This window comes from Schistocerca serialis, chromosome 5 (genome assembly GCF_023864345.2).
Source record: "Schistocerca serialis cubense isolate TAMUIC-IGC-003099 chromosome 5, iqSchSeri2.2, whole genome shotgun sequence".
NCBI classification, from domain to species: domain Eukaryota; kingdom Metazoa; phylum Arthropoda; class Insecta; order Orthoptera; family Acrididae; genus Schistocerca; species Schistocerca serialis.
Genome location: NC_064642.1, coordinates 577,583,601 through 577,598,278, shown reverse-complemented (window position 1 = coordinate 577,598,278; position 14,678 = coordinate 577,583,601). Strand labels below are relative to the sequence as shown.

The following is a 14,678-nucleotide window of genomic DNA, read 5'->3' as shown; positions in this document are numbered from 1 at the left end:
GCCAGGATCAATATTTCGTACATGTTATGACAGTTTACGTATTCATCTAGAAATACATTGTGGCCGTTTATTGTTTTTTGGTAGGATAACTGGGTAAGTTATTATCACCATGAGTAGGAGCTTCACTAAAACATTATCTGATTGCCTACAGAATTTTTGAGGATTTCAGTTGAGATCTAACGACAGAACTGCTTTAGTAGACACAGAAGGCGATATACACTGCCGACGTATTACAGTTGAGGTCATCATGTCCTTTATTTTGCCCTAAACTTTTAACCTGTTGTGCATCAGTCTGTTTCTCATCCTTTGATTTCACTTATGTTCGGCGATGTATATCAGTTACTTTTAGCCACTTTAATAGATCCATTGTTGCTAGAGTTTGGTCAACTGTTTCCTTGGACTGCTCCTCTTCTTAGTGCTCAGAGCGAAAACCGACTGATTCCATTGCCTATTTGAAGTACCGGTGTATTATGCTCAGTAAAGCAGTTTCAACGTGTGTAATAATCCGAACAGTGATATCACTTATTATACAGAACACATAAAGAACGTATGCGTTGACATATAGAGCACTGCCAATTTCACAATGGAGAGAGCAACTAAGGGAATAACATTCTGGACGAAGAACTTTGGGAAAGAAGGCAGAAAAATACCGATTTGTGTTTTATTCTTTTATTTATCTTTTAAAAGAAAAAGTAATTAACAAAAGAGAAAGAAGCTAACACAATATTACATGAACCTGAGCGTGTGGTTATCTGTTGCAGCATTGAAACCTCACGGCGATTTTGACACCATATGTTAGAATTGTTGAAATAAATGCCATGTTTCTGCTCAAGTGTAGCTATATCATGCTACTCTGTAACATGTGTGTAGCAAGACATTATTTGAGTCAACTATCAGCACGCACCCCTTGAACTCTTGTGAATTGCTAGTGGTTTTTGTTTTACCGCACGATGTGTTGGCAGCACTGAAGATGTGGAGCTACTACTTGGGCGCAGAGTCGATATTGCCTGTCAGCTGTTTGCTGTGTCATGCGGAGGTACTTGTAAAGCGTCGTAACAGGAGTAACAGTGCGTTCGTCGGTTGTGGTACTATGGCACGGACCCAGGAAGTTGTTTATGGCGTCTGTTTCGTTTTAGTTAGTTTTTGTGCATTTCATGTAGACTCTCTTTTCAATGTTTATCCGCGAATTCTAACTCGCCCGGTTGAGGGGGATCCAGGAGAACCACTTTTTCTCACCCCGCTCATTGAAGAAGGAAGAATAAAGGAGGCACAGCGGCTTGCTTTAGTAGGCGTAGGCATTAACGAAGGATGGACCGAAAATTGCCATAGAATCAAGAGTTATTCCGGTTATTTAACGGTCAACAAAACGTTCAACTCCAATCTTTTCTTCTGGTTCTTCCCTGCTGAGGTAAGTAACACAGCCACATCTAAGTAGCAGTGTGAAGAAAGTGATATTGTTAGAAGTAACATGGCCTGATGTAAGATTTGTTAGTTACAGTTTAAATATCGTGACAAAAATGTCATGAAAAATGTTGGGATGTTCTTTCATTACCGAACGTGACTGTGTTTTTACGCTATTTTTAATTTGGCGCTGTTTTTTTCCACTTAGCTTACATTTACATTTTGAAACTGTGAATTATTTTTGACTAACCGGCCCTATTATGGTGGGTGCCGTATGTCGTATCATTGAACAGGACAGGTTTTTCATTTTGTAAATTAAATTCGTTATAATCATTTTAATTTATTTAGCGTGGGTTCTTTGTGAAACATTGTACTCTGTATAAACTAAACGAAACACGTTACCGTGTTCCGCAAAACTTTATTTTAGTACAACATAGGTTTAGTGCTGTGAGCCTGTGTTCCAGTGCTCAACTGGATCAGTTTTTAAAAAATTCGTGGGATTTTATAATATGGCTGTAACACAATTGCCTCCTGTAATTATTTTTACGTTCATTCACTTGATTTAAACCTTCCAGACTAGTAGATCCTTTCCAGCTGAAACGAAAGACTTATCGTTGTCTAGATCTACTTTTTAAAAAACTTTATCGATTAGGGGAATTACCTAGAGGCGTAGAACGATCGAAATGCCACGACAGTCAGCACACTGGCTCGCATAAGGATGAAACTGTTCATGTCTTCGGTTTTCTTTGTGTAGGCTTGTTTCATCTGCAGGGAAGCTTTTTAAATTTGGAACGGCTCGTACTTGCCTCTTGACGTCGCTGAGACAAAACTCTAAATGCTCTTCCTTCCGAGTGAGTTGGAGAATTATGCCTTTCGTATTAGAGTGCAAATTGAAACTTCATTATTTTAAACTTCTGTGGTGAGGGAAAAAATAATTGGTTGGTAAAATTTTAGTTCAAGTGGCTCTGAGCACTATGGGACTTAACTGATGAGGTCATCAGTCCCCTAGAACTTAAAACTACTTAAACCTAACTAACCTAAGGACATCACACACATCCATGCCCGAGGCAGGATTCGAACCAGCGACCGCAGCGGTCTCGCGGTTCCAGACTGTAGCGCCTAGAACCGCACGGCCACTCCGTCCGGCAAAATTGTAGTAACTTTCACCGTAGGCGATTTTCCCATTTCTAAATAGTTAGTAATCCATGCAGTAATTTTCAGTATACGAATGTAAAATTTCAAACGTATGAGCGTTACATTTCCCAACTACATCGTACATTAGTGCATCAAGCTGCTGAAATTGTTAACAGCGGCTACCTTCAGGTATTACTTCTGAGCTACCAATACCGACATTGCAAAAATATACGAATTCTAGAAGTAAGCGTCTCTCGCGTAACTCTGTTAATCTATGCTAATTATCATGTACCGCTACACAGGTGATGGGTTTTTACCAGTGGCTAAAGAAACAGCGTAGCTTGTCTTTGAGTGTGAATGATTAGTTTTATTGTGTGAATGAAAAGTGGTTGCATGAGCATAGTTTTATATTTTTATGTTTAAATATATTTTTATGTTTAAAAGTGAGCAAGATAATGATTCCTGCTATATATTTGTCCGAGGGATTTCTCGATGCTATTCCTGAAAATAGGCTACTGGCCTAAATAGTTTTGACCCAGACAGGTGACCTATTCTAATGCGTTTGTGACACATACCCGCATCCAGAGGTAGTTGCGAGAAAATCCGTGTTTAGTCAGTCAGACATTTTCATGATGGAATGCGTGTCAATTTTCAGACCAGTAAATTGTCAGCGTGATATTGGTCTGGCTTTCAATGTGAAATCTGCTCGTTGCGTGACCTAGATATGGAAAGCTATGCAACATCGTTAGAAAAAAGAAAGCTATATGGCATTGTTGGGTGGGGATTCCTAAGGGATTCTACATCTACATAAATAGTCCGCAAGCCACTGTACAGTGCATGGGGCAATTTTGTTTCCCACTAGCTGACAAACGCGGCGTGCCTGAGTATTCAATTTGCAAAATTTTTCTTAGAAACGGAAAAAATAACTGTTTTTGTAGTGTAATAGCAAAAAAATTCATTTCCATGTGTTCGTGGAAAGCACCTTTGAAATTATGAAACAGTCTTTCAGAGAAATTTGTATATTGTGCAAGTACAGCTCCTTCGCGTGTCTACTCTGTGATATTGTAAACGTCTCTATGGCAACGGCTCTTCTTACGTCTATAGACGGCTATTGTTTTGCCTATAGCCGTCTACGCTTCCCAGCTGAAAGCGGTCAAAAGCGTTGTTAGGTGTCAGGAATTTCCTTAAGCTGGCTCGACTGTAGGAGTGTCGTAATAGTAGAGAATAAATATATTAAAACTTAATGCACTATGCGGCAGCGTTTCACGCGTCTCAATGTTTAGGTCGTCATATCTCCCGAGCTATATGTGTTAACATTAGCTACGGTCGCAGGTTCGAATCCTGCCTCAGGCATGGATGTGTGTGATGTCCTTAGGTTAGTTAGGTTTAAGTAGTTCTAAGTTCTAGGGGACTGATGCCCTCAGAAGTTAGGTCCCATAGTGCTCAGAGCCATTTGTTAACATGATATAATTTTGTAGGTACATTTAGCAGCTTATGTGGATACTGTCTACGAAATTTGTTTGCGAACAGTTATTAGCACAGAAGTAATTTAAACCTGAAGTATGGTGCGCCTTTTTTTCACGCATCGCATTTTTGCCACGACAGCGATTGTTGCATGACAGTAAGGGATATGTATACCAAGTTTGGCTGAAATTGGTCCAGTAGTTTAGGAGGAGATGTGGGACATACAAACGTATGTACATACATCCATTTTTAATGTATCTATGGATTCTGTTCGCATACTGACTGTGTACATGCACTGGAACGCGTTCTAGATTCTCATCTATTTCTCATGACCCCTACGCAAGATGTACGTTGGTAGCAGAACAGTGGTCGCACAGTCATCTTAGAATACAATTTCTCTAAATGTAACCTGCAGGATTTCGAGATAATTACGTCGTCTTTCTTACAGGGACTCCCATTTAAGTTTTACGAGCGTTTCTGTACATACGCGTATGAGCTATATCGACCTGTAAGACCCTAGTGGCGCGTCTTTGAATTCGTTCGATGCCTGCTGTCATGCCTACTTGATAAGGATTCCATGCATTACATTACTCTAGAATTTGTCACACTAGCGTTTTGTATGCGACCAACTTTACAGATACACTTTCCCATAATGTTTCCAACACATTCTTCCCTGATACTGATTTCACTTTGTCCCATTTTATATTCTTCCTAAATACTCGTACGGTGTGACGTGCTCAAGATGTTCACCACTCAGATACAATAGCGTTCTTCCTCTTTGTTACAGGCGTTGCCTTACATTTATCCACAATTAGTGAGCTGCCATTCATTACACAAAATAGAATTTTTTTCAAAGTCTTTTTCCAGTTCTTTACGATTGTCCAACGATGAAACTTTAAAGTATATAATGTGCCCCATTAGAAAACAATGTTTATAGCGCTGCTAATCATATCTAATAAATCGGTTATACAGGGCGTTCGGAAACTCCCGTTATAAACCTCTAGGACATGTAGATGGGAGAAAGGAGATACCGGTAATATTTTGAAGAGGAACCTATGGACAACAACGTTATCCAGTGACGCTGCAGAAAGGGAACCCACGTCCGGAAACGTCACCCAACAATGCTGCAGTGCGTCAAAGCTATAGGTGCTGGCGCCTGTAAATGTATGTACATACAGTGTGATTTTGTGATAATATTACATACTTTCTCGGATGATGGAGAAGGATAAATATATCAATTGGAGGTGAGGGCCCCTAGTCCAGAAAAGAGAGAGTCGAAATTTACAAGCAAAAATCACTGATACGTGAGACAGTGGAATACGTGTACTGGTACTGTTGTTTCGAAATTGTAGGGTAGGCAGCTATCAGAAGTGGTAGTATGGACCAAAACAAGAAAAGAATGTCTGGTAAACATCGGCTCTAAAATGCGTACCTGAGGAGCTATGAGCACTTGTTCATCTTCGCTAGTGAGAAAATACATCTCCTCTATTAAACAAGTGCTCACAGCTTTTAACAAATATGTTTTAGACCATATTTACTAAGCTTTTTTTCTATTGTTTTGGTCCATGCTACCACCTCTTAAAGTTGCCTACCCTACAATCTTAGCAACAACAGCACCGCTACATGTAGTCTACTGTCAAAGGTATCAGAACGATCTTCGCTTATAACTTTAGACTCGTTCATTTCTGGTGCAGGGAGCCTTATCTCAAGTTCCTTCTCCATAATCCTCGAAAACTTATCATCATCATGGAATCGCCCTGTATATACATACATTTATAGGCACCAGCGCCTACAACTTTGGTGTTCTGTAGTGTTGTTGGATGATGTTTCTGGACATGGGCTCATATTCAAAATATCATGTACTCGGTACCCTCTACAAGTCCTAGAAGTTCGTAACGCAAATTTCCGAGCACCCAGTATTTATGGTGTCCCTCCTAAGAGTTGTCAGGTGCATTTTGTCCAGTGTTTCAGTAGATATTTGCAAGGTCATTTTTGCTGTGTAGCTAGTAAGCCCAAACAAATATGCTCATCATATTTTTCATGTGATGTTCATTGCTGAAGGAAAGCATCTTATTTGTTTCCCATTATGAAGAAAATTATTTTTAAAGCAGAATTTAGGTGCCAATTTGGTAGACCATTTCCAAATTAGTCCAGCGGAACATTCGTCTTATAGATATGTATTAACAAGGACAGTAAAACTCTAAGAACTTTGGCAGCGACATCACCGTCCTGGCCCGCACTGACTGCTATTGACTAAGAGACAGGATACCATGGAGAGACAACACAGCAACCAGAGTGGAGCAAATAGAATAATCCCTACAATGATTACGGAAGTCAAAACAAAGGGGTATGGTACATGTAGCGCATAAGTAAATTACAAAACCTCGGGTAAAATAACAAATTCACGTAATGTTAAACCCAGGGAAGTTCTATCTGTGCTGGTTTCTCAACATAAATGTACAAAACCACTACCAATAATATTTTTAATAGTACTCATTTGAAATAACATATATTTGTAGTTTCATTGTCGTTGTTCATGCTGTTGTATACTCCACAAACATTAGGTGTGATTTCAAAAAGAAATTTGGCAGTAGCTTATCTTTAATGTTCACACACATACTATTCAGTTTTCAGAACAACAAATTGGCTCCAAAAAATATGGCTCATAATAGTGCTGCTTTGCAGCACAAGGAGCACTAAATTACTTGCCACAACTTCTCAGTGTGTACTTGTATCTCTTTGGCTACTGCTGTGCAACAGAACTGTTCAGTTGTAGCTGGAGTACTGGTTATTCTTAGTGGTTTACTGCCACTTTTAATAATTATTGACAGATCAAATATCACACTAGACTAATCTGGGGCCCCTCTATCAAATGAACACACAAAATTACACAACTTTAGAAATCATTTGCTTTGTAATGGGAAACAGATGCTTTCCATCAGTGCTGGGCAACACACAAACATGAAATGCAGTATTTTTTATTTTTTGAATTGTCTCCAGCAACACATTGCAAAAATGGCATTGCAGGTATCTGTCAAAACACCAGAGAGAAAATGTGCCCAGTGACCCTTAGGAAGGACACTATGCAGGGTGTTCCAGGAGGAATGGTTGGTGTTCAGGGATATGACAGGAACGATCATTCAGAGTGAGTAAGTCTACTAAATGGTACCCCATGGGGTATGACTGCAACATTTCTGAAAAAATAGCAAAATTAATACTGAAGTTTAAAATGAAAGGGGTTGCAATACATGGAGACCACAACATAGATATTGGTAAAGATTCAAAACCAAAACAAGAATTAAAAGAAACGTTATTACAGTGTAATATGAAAATAATAAATATACCTACGAGAGTGACTGATCAGACTGACTATCACTAATATTAAAAATAGTGAATGCAAAGGAAAAGTTCTGCAAGTAGTAACTTCTAATCATCATGGGTTAATGTTTTGTACCTACAAACATAGGAGCTCCTAAACAGATGTAAAACAAGTCAAGAGAAGTCAGGATTACTAACCTTCAAAACATGAACATTTGTAAAATAACACTGAGGAAAGAAGACTGGTGTGAAACGATGCAAGCATAAAGAACAAATGAGAAGTATGATGCATTTCTAACACACTAATGCTTCATTTTCATGCAGTCTTCACCAAAATGACCTGTCAGAAACACCAGGGTCACAGTAACCAGTGGGTTACCAAATAAATAAGTGAATTCAGGATTAGGGGGTAAGAGCGTGAACAACAGGGAACATGGAGACACATAAACAGCATTAGAATCAGTACAGGAAACAAATAAGAGAAGCAAAAACCAGCTCAATAAACAGCTGTAGCAAATTCTGACCACATAAATAAAAGAGCATGGCACACAATGAATACTGAAAGATGCAGTCAAAAGAGTGTTATAACAGAAATTTTTTTAACTTGTTGATAAATGAGAAAAATGTAGTTACAGATGGAACCAAAATGCTAATTTACTCAACAACAGTTTTATATGTGCTCTACAAAATTTAGAGGAGGAAAGAAATCATCAGGAGTTAATGCATCCTAGAACATTTGGGCAACCATCCCACTCAATGTGTCTGGAAACAGGAACAAAAACAGAACTCATAAAAATAGTGCAGGAATTAAAATCCAAAAAGTCTGAAGTAAACGATGAAATATCAGAGTATTTAATAACTACAATATTAGGAAAAGGCTAGACTGCTACGCAGTATAATGATGACATGTTGAATTGCAGAGAGGCACACCGAAAAGACTGTTATGCATTTAGCTTTCGGCCAAAGCTTTCTTCACACACACACACACACACACACACACACACACACACACACACACACACACACACACACACACGCGCGCGCGCGTTGATACTTCACACGCACCTGACCACCATCTCCAGCAGCTCTGATCAAAATACATCTGTCATGTTCAACGAAAGTAACTATCTGGAGTGAGGCAGGGAAGAGGGAGGAATACCAGGGCTTAGATTACTTATCATCATGCCCTGAAGTGAGGGACATCCACCCAAGATCCTTCCCACCCGTCTTAAGCCAGTGTTCCTTTGCCCTCCCAACCTCCACAACACTCTAGTGCACCCCTTTTCAACACTGCCAAACTGTGCCCAAGAGCATGGTAGACCATTCTTTGGCATAATATGCAACTGAAAATAGCATGCTTGATTTCAATGGCTGCTTCAGAATACAGGCCCTCTGGATCCTCTCCTCTAGCACCAGTTTCGCTGAACTGCACAGGTGGGTGTTATCCTTAAAACACATTCACCATCCCAAAATTATCCCAGCCACACCCTACAATAATCTACTATCCCCACCCCCTCCATCCAACAGTTCCCACCTCTCTATCCTGTCACCTAATCCCTATTCATGACCCCTCACATTCAGTGCTTGCCACTCTCTGGCAATGCATCCACCTGTCTTTCCCCTTCCTCTCCTTTTCTGCTCTGCCTCATAGCCTCCCCACAATGCGACTAGCATTTTGTTATGCCTCCATCTAGTCCCTGCACACTCTGCCAGACAATGTTCTTCTCTCCCCCCACAAATACCCTGCTATCCATTCCCTGCCCCACTCCAGATTGCTACTTTCATTCAACATAATACTTGACAGTCCGAGTTGCCGGAGATGGCAGTCTTGTGTGTGAAGTGTGCTTGCATGTATCTATGTGTGTGTGATTTTTTTTTTCTGAAGAAGGGGTTGGTTGAAAGCTAAATGTCTAAACGTTGTTTCATTGTGCCTGTCTGCAACTCAGTGTGTCATCTTTACAGTGAGTAGCAGTCTATCCTTTTCCTAATATTGTTGATGTTCCAACCTGTAGTTTCCATTATTTTAAATTATTTAACAAAGCAAGCAAATGAAGAAATAATAGAACCTCTTTTGGATATAGGAATCTGCTCATTTAGAGGACACACATTTGCAGAAAAAATTAAAAGTAAGCAAAGTAGTACTAACGTATAAGAAATGACAGATGACAAGGAAACTACAGACCAATATCTTTAATCTGTGGCAACTCAAATATGCTAGAGATGAATACAATGTATTGTAAGATGATCACATTCCTAGAGAAACATAATATTCTGATTCCAGCACAGCATGGCTTACAAAAATCGAAATTCACAGAAACTGTCATCTCAAGCCTAGTAGAACCTGTTGTAGATTCATTAGACAAAAGAAACACTGTATCTGTTATGTTTCTGGATTTGTCCAAAACTTTTGACACAGCCACCCATAACATGCTAACTGAAAACATGGACATGCAGTGCAATGGATAAAATTACACATCAGCAAAACTGAACAGTATGAGGCAGCATAAACTGGATGCATATTTGAGATCAGGTATATTATGTACAGTGTACCTCCAGGATCTGTACTTAGGCCACCTCTGTTAAACCAATTTATAAACAATATTGAAGTAATTGAGAAGGATCAAAAAATACTATATACTGATGACACAACATTAGTGAATACAGGAGAAAATCTGGAAACACTAGAAAGAGGTGCATTTATGTCAACAAATAACACAGTACAGTGGCTCATACAGAATGACTTAATTATAAATCTAAAAAAGACAATGTTCACCATTTTCATGAAAGAGAAAAGAAAGATCACATTGATATATGTTTGGATGAAACAAGACTGGAAGATGTTTCCTCTATAAAATTTTTGGAAATTACAGTTGACAATGAGCTCCAATGGAGACAACATGTACACAGTATGTGTCAAAATCAGTCACCTTAATACCTATTGTGAAACAGATTGCATATTATGTTAACAAAAAACTTCTATGTACAGTGTACTCGAGTCATACTTAATAGTACAGAATTACTGTTTGGGGTAACTTCAGTAACAATAATACCAGATGGTGTTTAGAGTGGTACCCTGTGGGCTGTATGCGTTTAAAGATGCTGAAACATAGGTATGTCCATTAAATGGTGCAGTTGCAGAGTATGCTGAAAAAATAATAGTTGCACTTACTGATACCAGGTGAAAATATGGGCTGTAAGCAATCAGAATGTGGTATGAGTGCAGGAAAATTACACAACACTGTGCAAACCTTCCAGTGCCTGATGGACAAAGTTACACATGATTTGGACATCTGCTCCGAAATGAAGCATCTGGCTCACTAATGGGAAATCTTAACTCACTTTCGTTCAAATGGTTCAGTCATTAGCCTACTGAACTGTTTGTTTGGAGCACCAAAAGTTCAGTTCCTGGGTCATACTATTAATGTCCAAGGAATTTGTCAGTCAGGGTGCCATGTCCTTTTCAATACAATACCATTAAGAACCTGAGGGAGGAAATATTATGAAAATGCTATGTCATTATCAGCTACAATGTATATCAGTGAATTCTCTTTATACTTTGGTTTCATTTTTGTGCATTGAGTTTCAGATACTGTATGGTTAACTAGAATTATTCACATTCTCTCTTGTGTATTATAAATATATTCAATAAAATATTCATTCTAAAATGTAGCAGTCCTGTCACATTCATGGTGATCCATTTTGATCTATGATCTTTGCAAACAAGGTATGTTTCCTATTGGATGGGGGGGGGGGGGGGGGGGGGAACTCGACAGATCTTGTGATGTGAAATCTACAACTTGCTCCCTCACTACTGCACACACCCCAGGGAAGAATCTCAAGCATCAAAATCCAGACACTGCATTAGTAACAGGAGTAAATAAAATATCTTCCTTGTTTATAACATTCAACTCCTGACAAGGCTATCTACTTTCTTAAAGTAAAGTATTTTAAATTATCAGGAAGTTTCTATTTCCTTGCAAGGTAAATGACAAGATGGTACATTGGCTGCTTCAGGAGAGTGGAAGCCCCCCAAACTCCACAAAAGATCTCCAGCGAAACTTGTAATACCAGCCCTCCTGGAAGAAAGTATATTGTGGAACCATCGCTTAACCACAGCCTGGGGAATGCTTCCAGAAGGAAATTTTCACTCTAGAGTGGAGTGTGGACTGATATGAAACTTCCTGGGAGATTAAAACTTGCAGGAATCCTAGTCTTATTAGTTTTGCAGGAGAGCTTCAGTGAAGTCCGTAAGGTAGGAGATGAGGTACTGGTGAAAGTAAAGCTGTAGGAATGGGTCATGAGTCATGCTTGGATAATTGTCGGTAGAGAACTTGCCTGCGGAAGGAAAGGTTTCAGAATTTGACTCTCTGCCAGGAAGTTTCAGTCCCAATGAGTTTTTGTGATAAACACCCAAATGGGGCTATTTAAATTTTTGCAGTTGCCCTTTGGCAGTGCATTCGCACCTGCAATTTTTTAATGCTACTTATCACGGTTGACTGCTACAGTTCCTTCTTGTTTGAACTATTTAGACAACATAGTAGTTCCAGGTTGTACTCCGATGAATGCCTTTCCAATCTCAGGAAATTGTTTCAAGTGCTGTCAGATGCTGGGTGAAAGTGTGATAAAGACAGTCTGCTATTTCTTCCAGAGTGAGATCAAATATTTGGGACATGTTATCAACTCAGGGTATCCACCCTTTGCAGTCACACTTACCACCATCCAGGACCTCCCAGCTCCTAGGAATGTCAGAGAAATCCAAGCTATGTTGGGTATACTAACTTATTACATTAAGTTTGCGCCAAATGCTGTGCATATTGCAGCTCCATTGCATCGTCATCCATGGAGTGGACTAGGGAGTGTCAAGCAGCATTTCAGACCTGAAGGACACTTTGATTCGCACACACATAAACCACCATAGTAAACAAGGAAGAAAAACCTAAGATTTTTCTACCAGCAACAATTCACTAATAAGTTAAAAATCGGTATGTAACTAGGGAGACACCATGGGAAGTTGGTAGTTTTAGATGGGAGGTACTGCTGAAACTGACACTGGAGATGAAAAACCCAAAACACTCATTAATGTAAACTTTGAAAAATGCGAAAATAGTACAAAAACTATTTGTATCTTCCCTGAACCAATGTAAGTAAACTGATCTCCACAATACCCACCAACCATGAAACTACTGCATTAGCAGTGAAACAGTCTCTCAAATTTCATTGTAATGCTGATATTGTTTGGTCATCCCGGTGGTCGATGCCAAAGGTTTTTTGGGCTCTGGTGGAAGTATTTTCGGAGAGGATTCCAAAGTCAGTGCATGGACATGTCTACCCAGAATGCGGAGGCCAATAACGTGTTACTACAAGAAGCACAAAACAGAGTGTTAGGCATTTTCTTATACACCCAAGAAATCTTATGAAGAGTCCACATTAAGAACCCTAGTGATTTAACAGCAGCTTTTAGTTTGCAGCGCAATTGGAGGGAAGAGATTTTGCCAGGAAGCAGTGGGTAGATTACAGTGTATTTACTCTAGAGGTCAAATGTTACTGGTGTGGACATAAGGGCCATATGCAGAAACAGTGTAGGCAACCAGTGCTACTCATGTGGGGAAGTGAACCACCAAGCATTGGATTGTTGAAGTAGGAAGAATGGGAAGTACTGTTGGGAGGAGCGGCCATTAAAATCAAATGAGAATGCTTTGACCGTTAGAAAGCAATCCCAATAGACCATAATACTGCACAAGTTAGTGTACAGATGGAATGCTGCTCAGTGGGCTTATTGAGTGGTGCAGAACAAAGGTTTCTTGTAGACGAGGGGGGGGGGGGGGGCGCATACGCATTATCAGTCTGAACCTGGTGAGCAAGAGGTTGGCAATAATAGTTTGGAGTCACGGGGTACGACAGTACTTGATTTTACTATTGGGAAAACTAAGTTTACAGTGCATGGAAGTTTTTCCGCATGTGGATGAAGGATATTCAGTAATTCTAAGGCTAGATTTTCTTGGCAAATATTGATGGGGTTTTATGACTAGGCAGGCAGAAGTAAACTGACAGACTAGACCCTACTGTGGCATCCTTTTGTTTGATCCATTGTGGCCCTCACAGCGTGGGCTGTTGGGAATTGATTTGGGGGGGGGGGGGGGGAGGAGGAGGTCTGGGTGCTAGTGCCACTGACGAAGCAGTGGCCAGAGCTTCATGTTATGAGCTCCTGTCTGCAGCTCAACATTTGTCTCGTGTATAGCTGGAAACCTTGGTCATAAAACCAACCATAGGGTGTGTACCCACACCCAGGGGTGGACATCTTCTTCCAACAAATGGAAGGTCCACAGTTGTCCACCTGAATCCGGCAAGGTGCAGGGGGCCCACCTCCTATGGCTGGGGCTGCTGGCACTGTAGTGATGGTGATGGTGCTGCATCAACATCCATTGGCTTCCTGTCTAGTGCCAGCAGAGCAGGATGGGAGAGAGGTGAAGGCAGCTGAGGCTGCAGCATCATTCTGGGCATTGAATCTGCAGATGAAAAACCTGCAGTAGGGTGATGCAGTCAACACAAATGAAACTGATTCTGATGGCACTTCTGCAGCCCTGAGAGACCTTGCACAACATATAGAGCAGCCCAAGGTTTTGTTGGTCATGCCTCATTCCCAGTGCCAGTGTCTGCTGAAAACTCTGAAAATGACTAAATCATGTACATTAAATTTATAGTGCTGCAGAGGCTGGGCAGACTGCTGGATTGCATGGCTGGCAATGGTAGGATGAGATAAAGAGCACTAAAACTTGCTTCTACATAAGGGAATATCTGGTTCATCTGTTGCTTGAAAGTTCAGTCGGGCTTGGCTAGCACTTGGATGGGTGACCATCCAGATCGGCTGAGTGCTGTTGGTAATTAGGGTGCACCCAGGCCTTGTGAAACCAATTGAGGAGCTAGTTGACTGAGAAATAGTGGCTCAGGCCATGAAAAACTCGCAGTGGTTGGGGGTGCTGTGTGGTGACCCCATGCCCCTCCCTATCTGCATCCAGTGATGCCCATCAGCTGAGGAAGAAGTGTGGCCAGGCGGTACCACTGGGCCTTCTGAGACCTGTTCAGGACAGGTTTGTATTCATTGACTGAGGCCTTGCAGAATGTGGAGCCTTGTTGGTCTTGCATTTCTGCAGACAGACAGATTGAATGTGACCATGCTGCCACAATGATAACGCTTAGCATCATGGCAGGGGCACTCCTGATGGTTGTGTGCCATGAAGCTCTGAGGACAGGATTTAATACTGTTAGCTTGCTGCCCAGTACACTGCTTTTGTTTGTCACTGCCCTGGCTGAAACTTTGTGTGCCATGGTGTGCAAACTACAGATACACCCTATGTACCATT

General features: G+C 40.6%; 1 protein-coding gene across 1 annotated transcript in view; it reads left to right on the top strand.

Annotated features, from left to right (window-relative positions):
- Positions 1–1,001: 1,001 nt before the first annotated feature.
- Positions 1,002–14,678, top strand: part of LOC126481024 (venom serine carboxypeptidase) — a 139,816-nt gene continuing 126,139 nt past the window's right edge. The window contains exon 1 of the mRNA XM_050104487.1: positions 1,002–1,408. Coding sequence (XP_049960444.1) covers positions 1,091–1,408 — 318 coding nt within the window. The 5' untranslated portion in view covers positions 1,002–1,090. The remainder of the gene's footprint in view (positions 1,409–14,678) is intronic.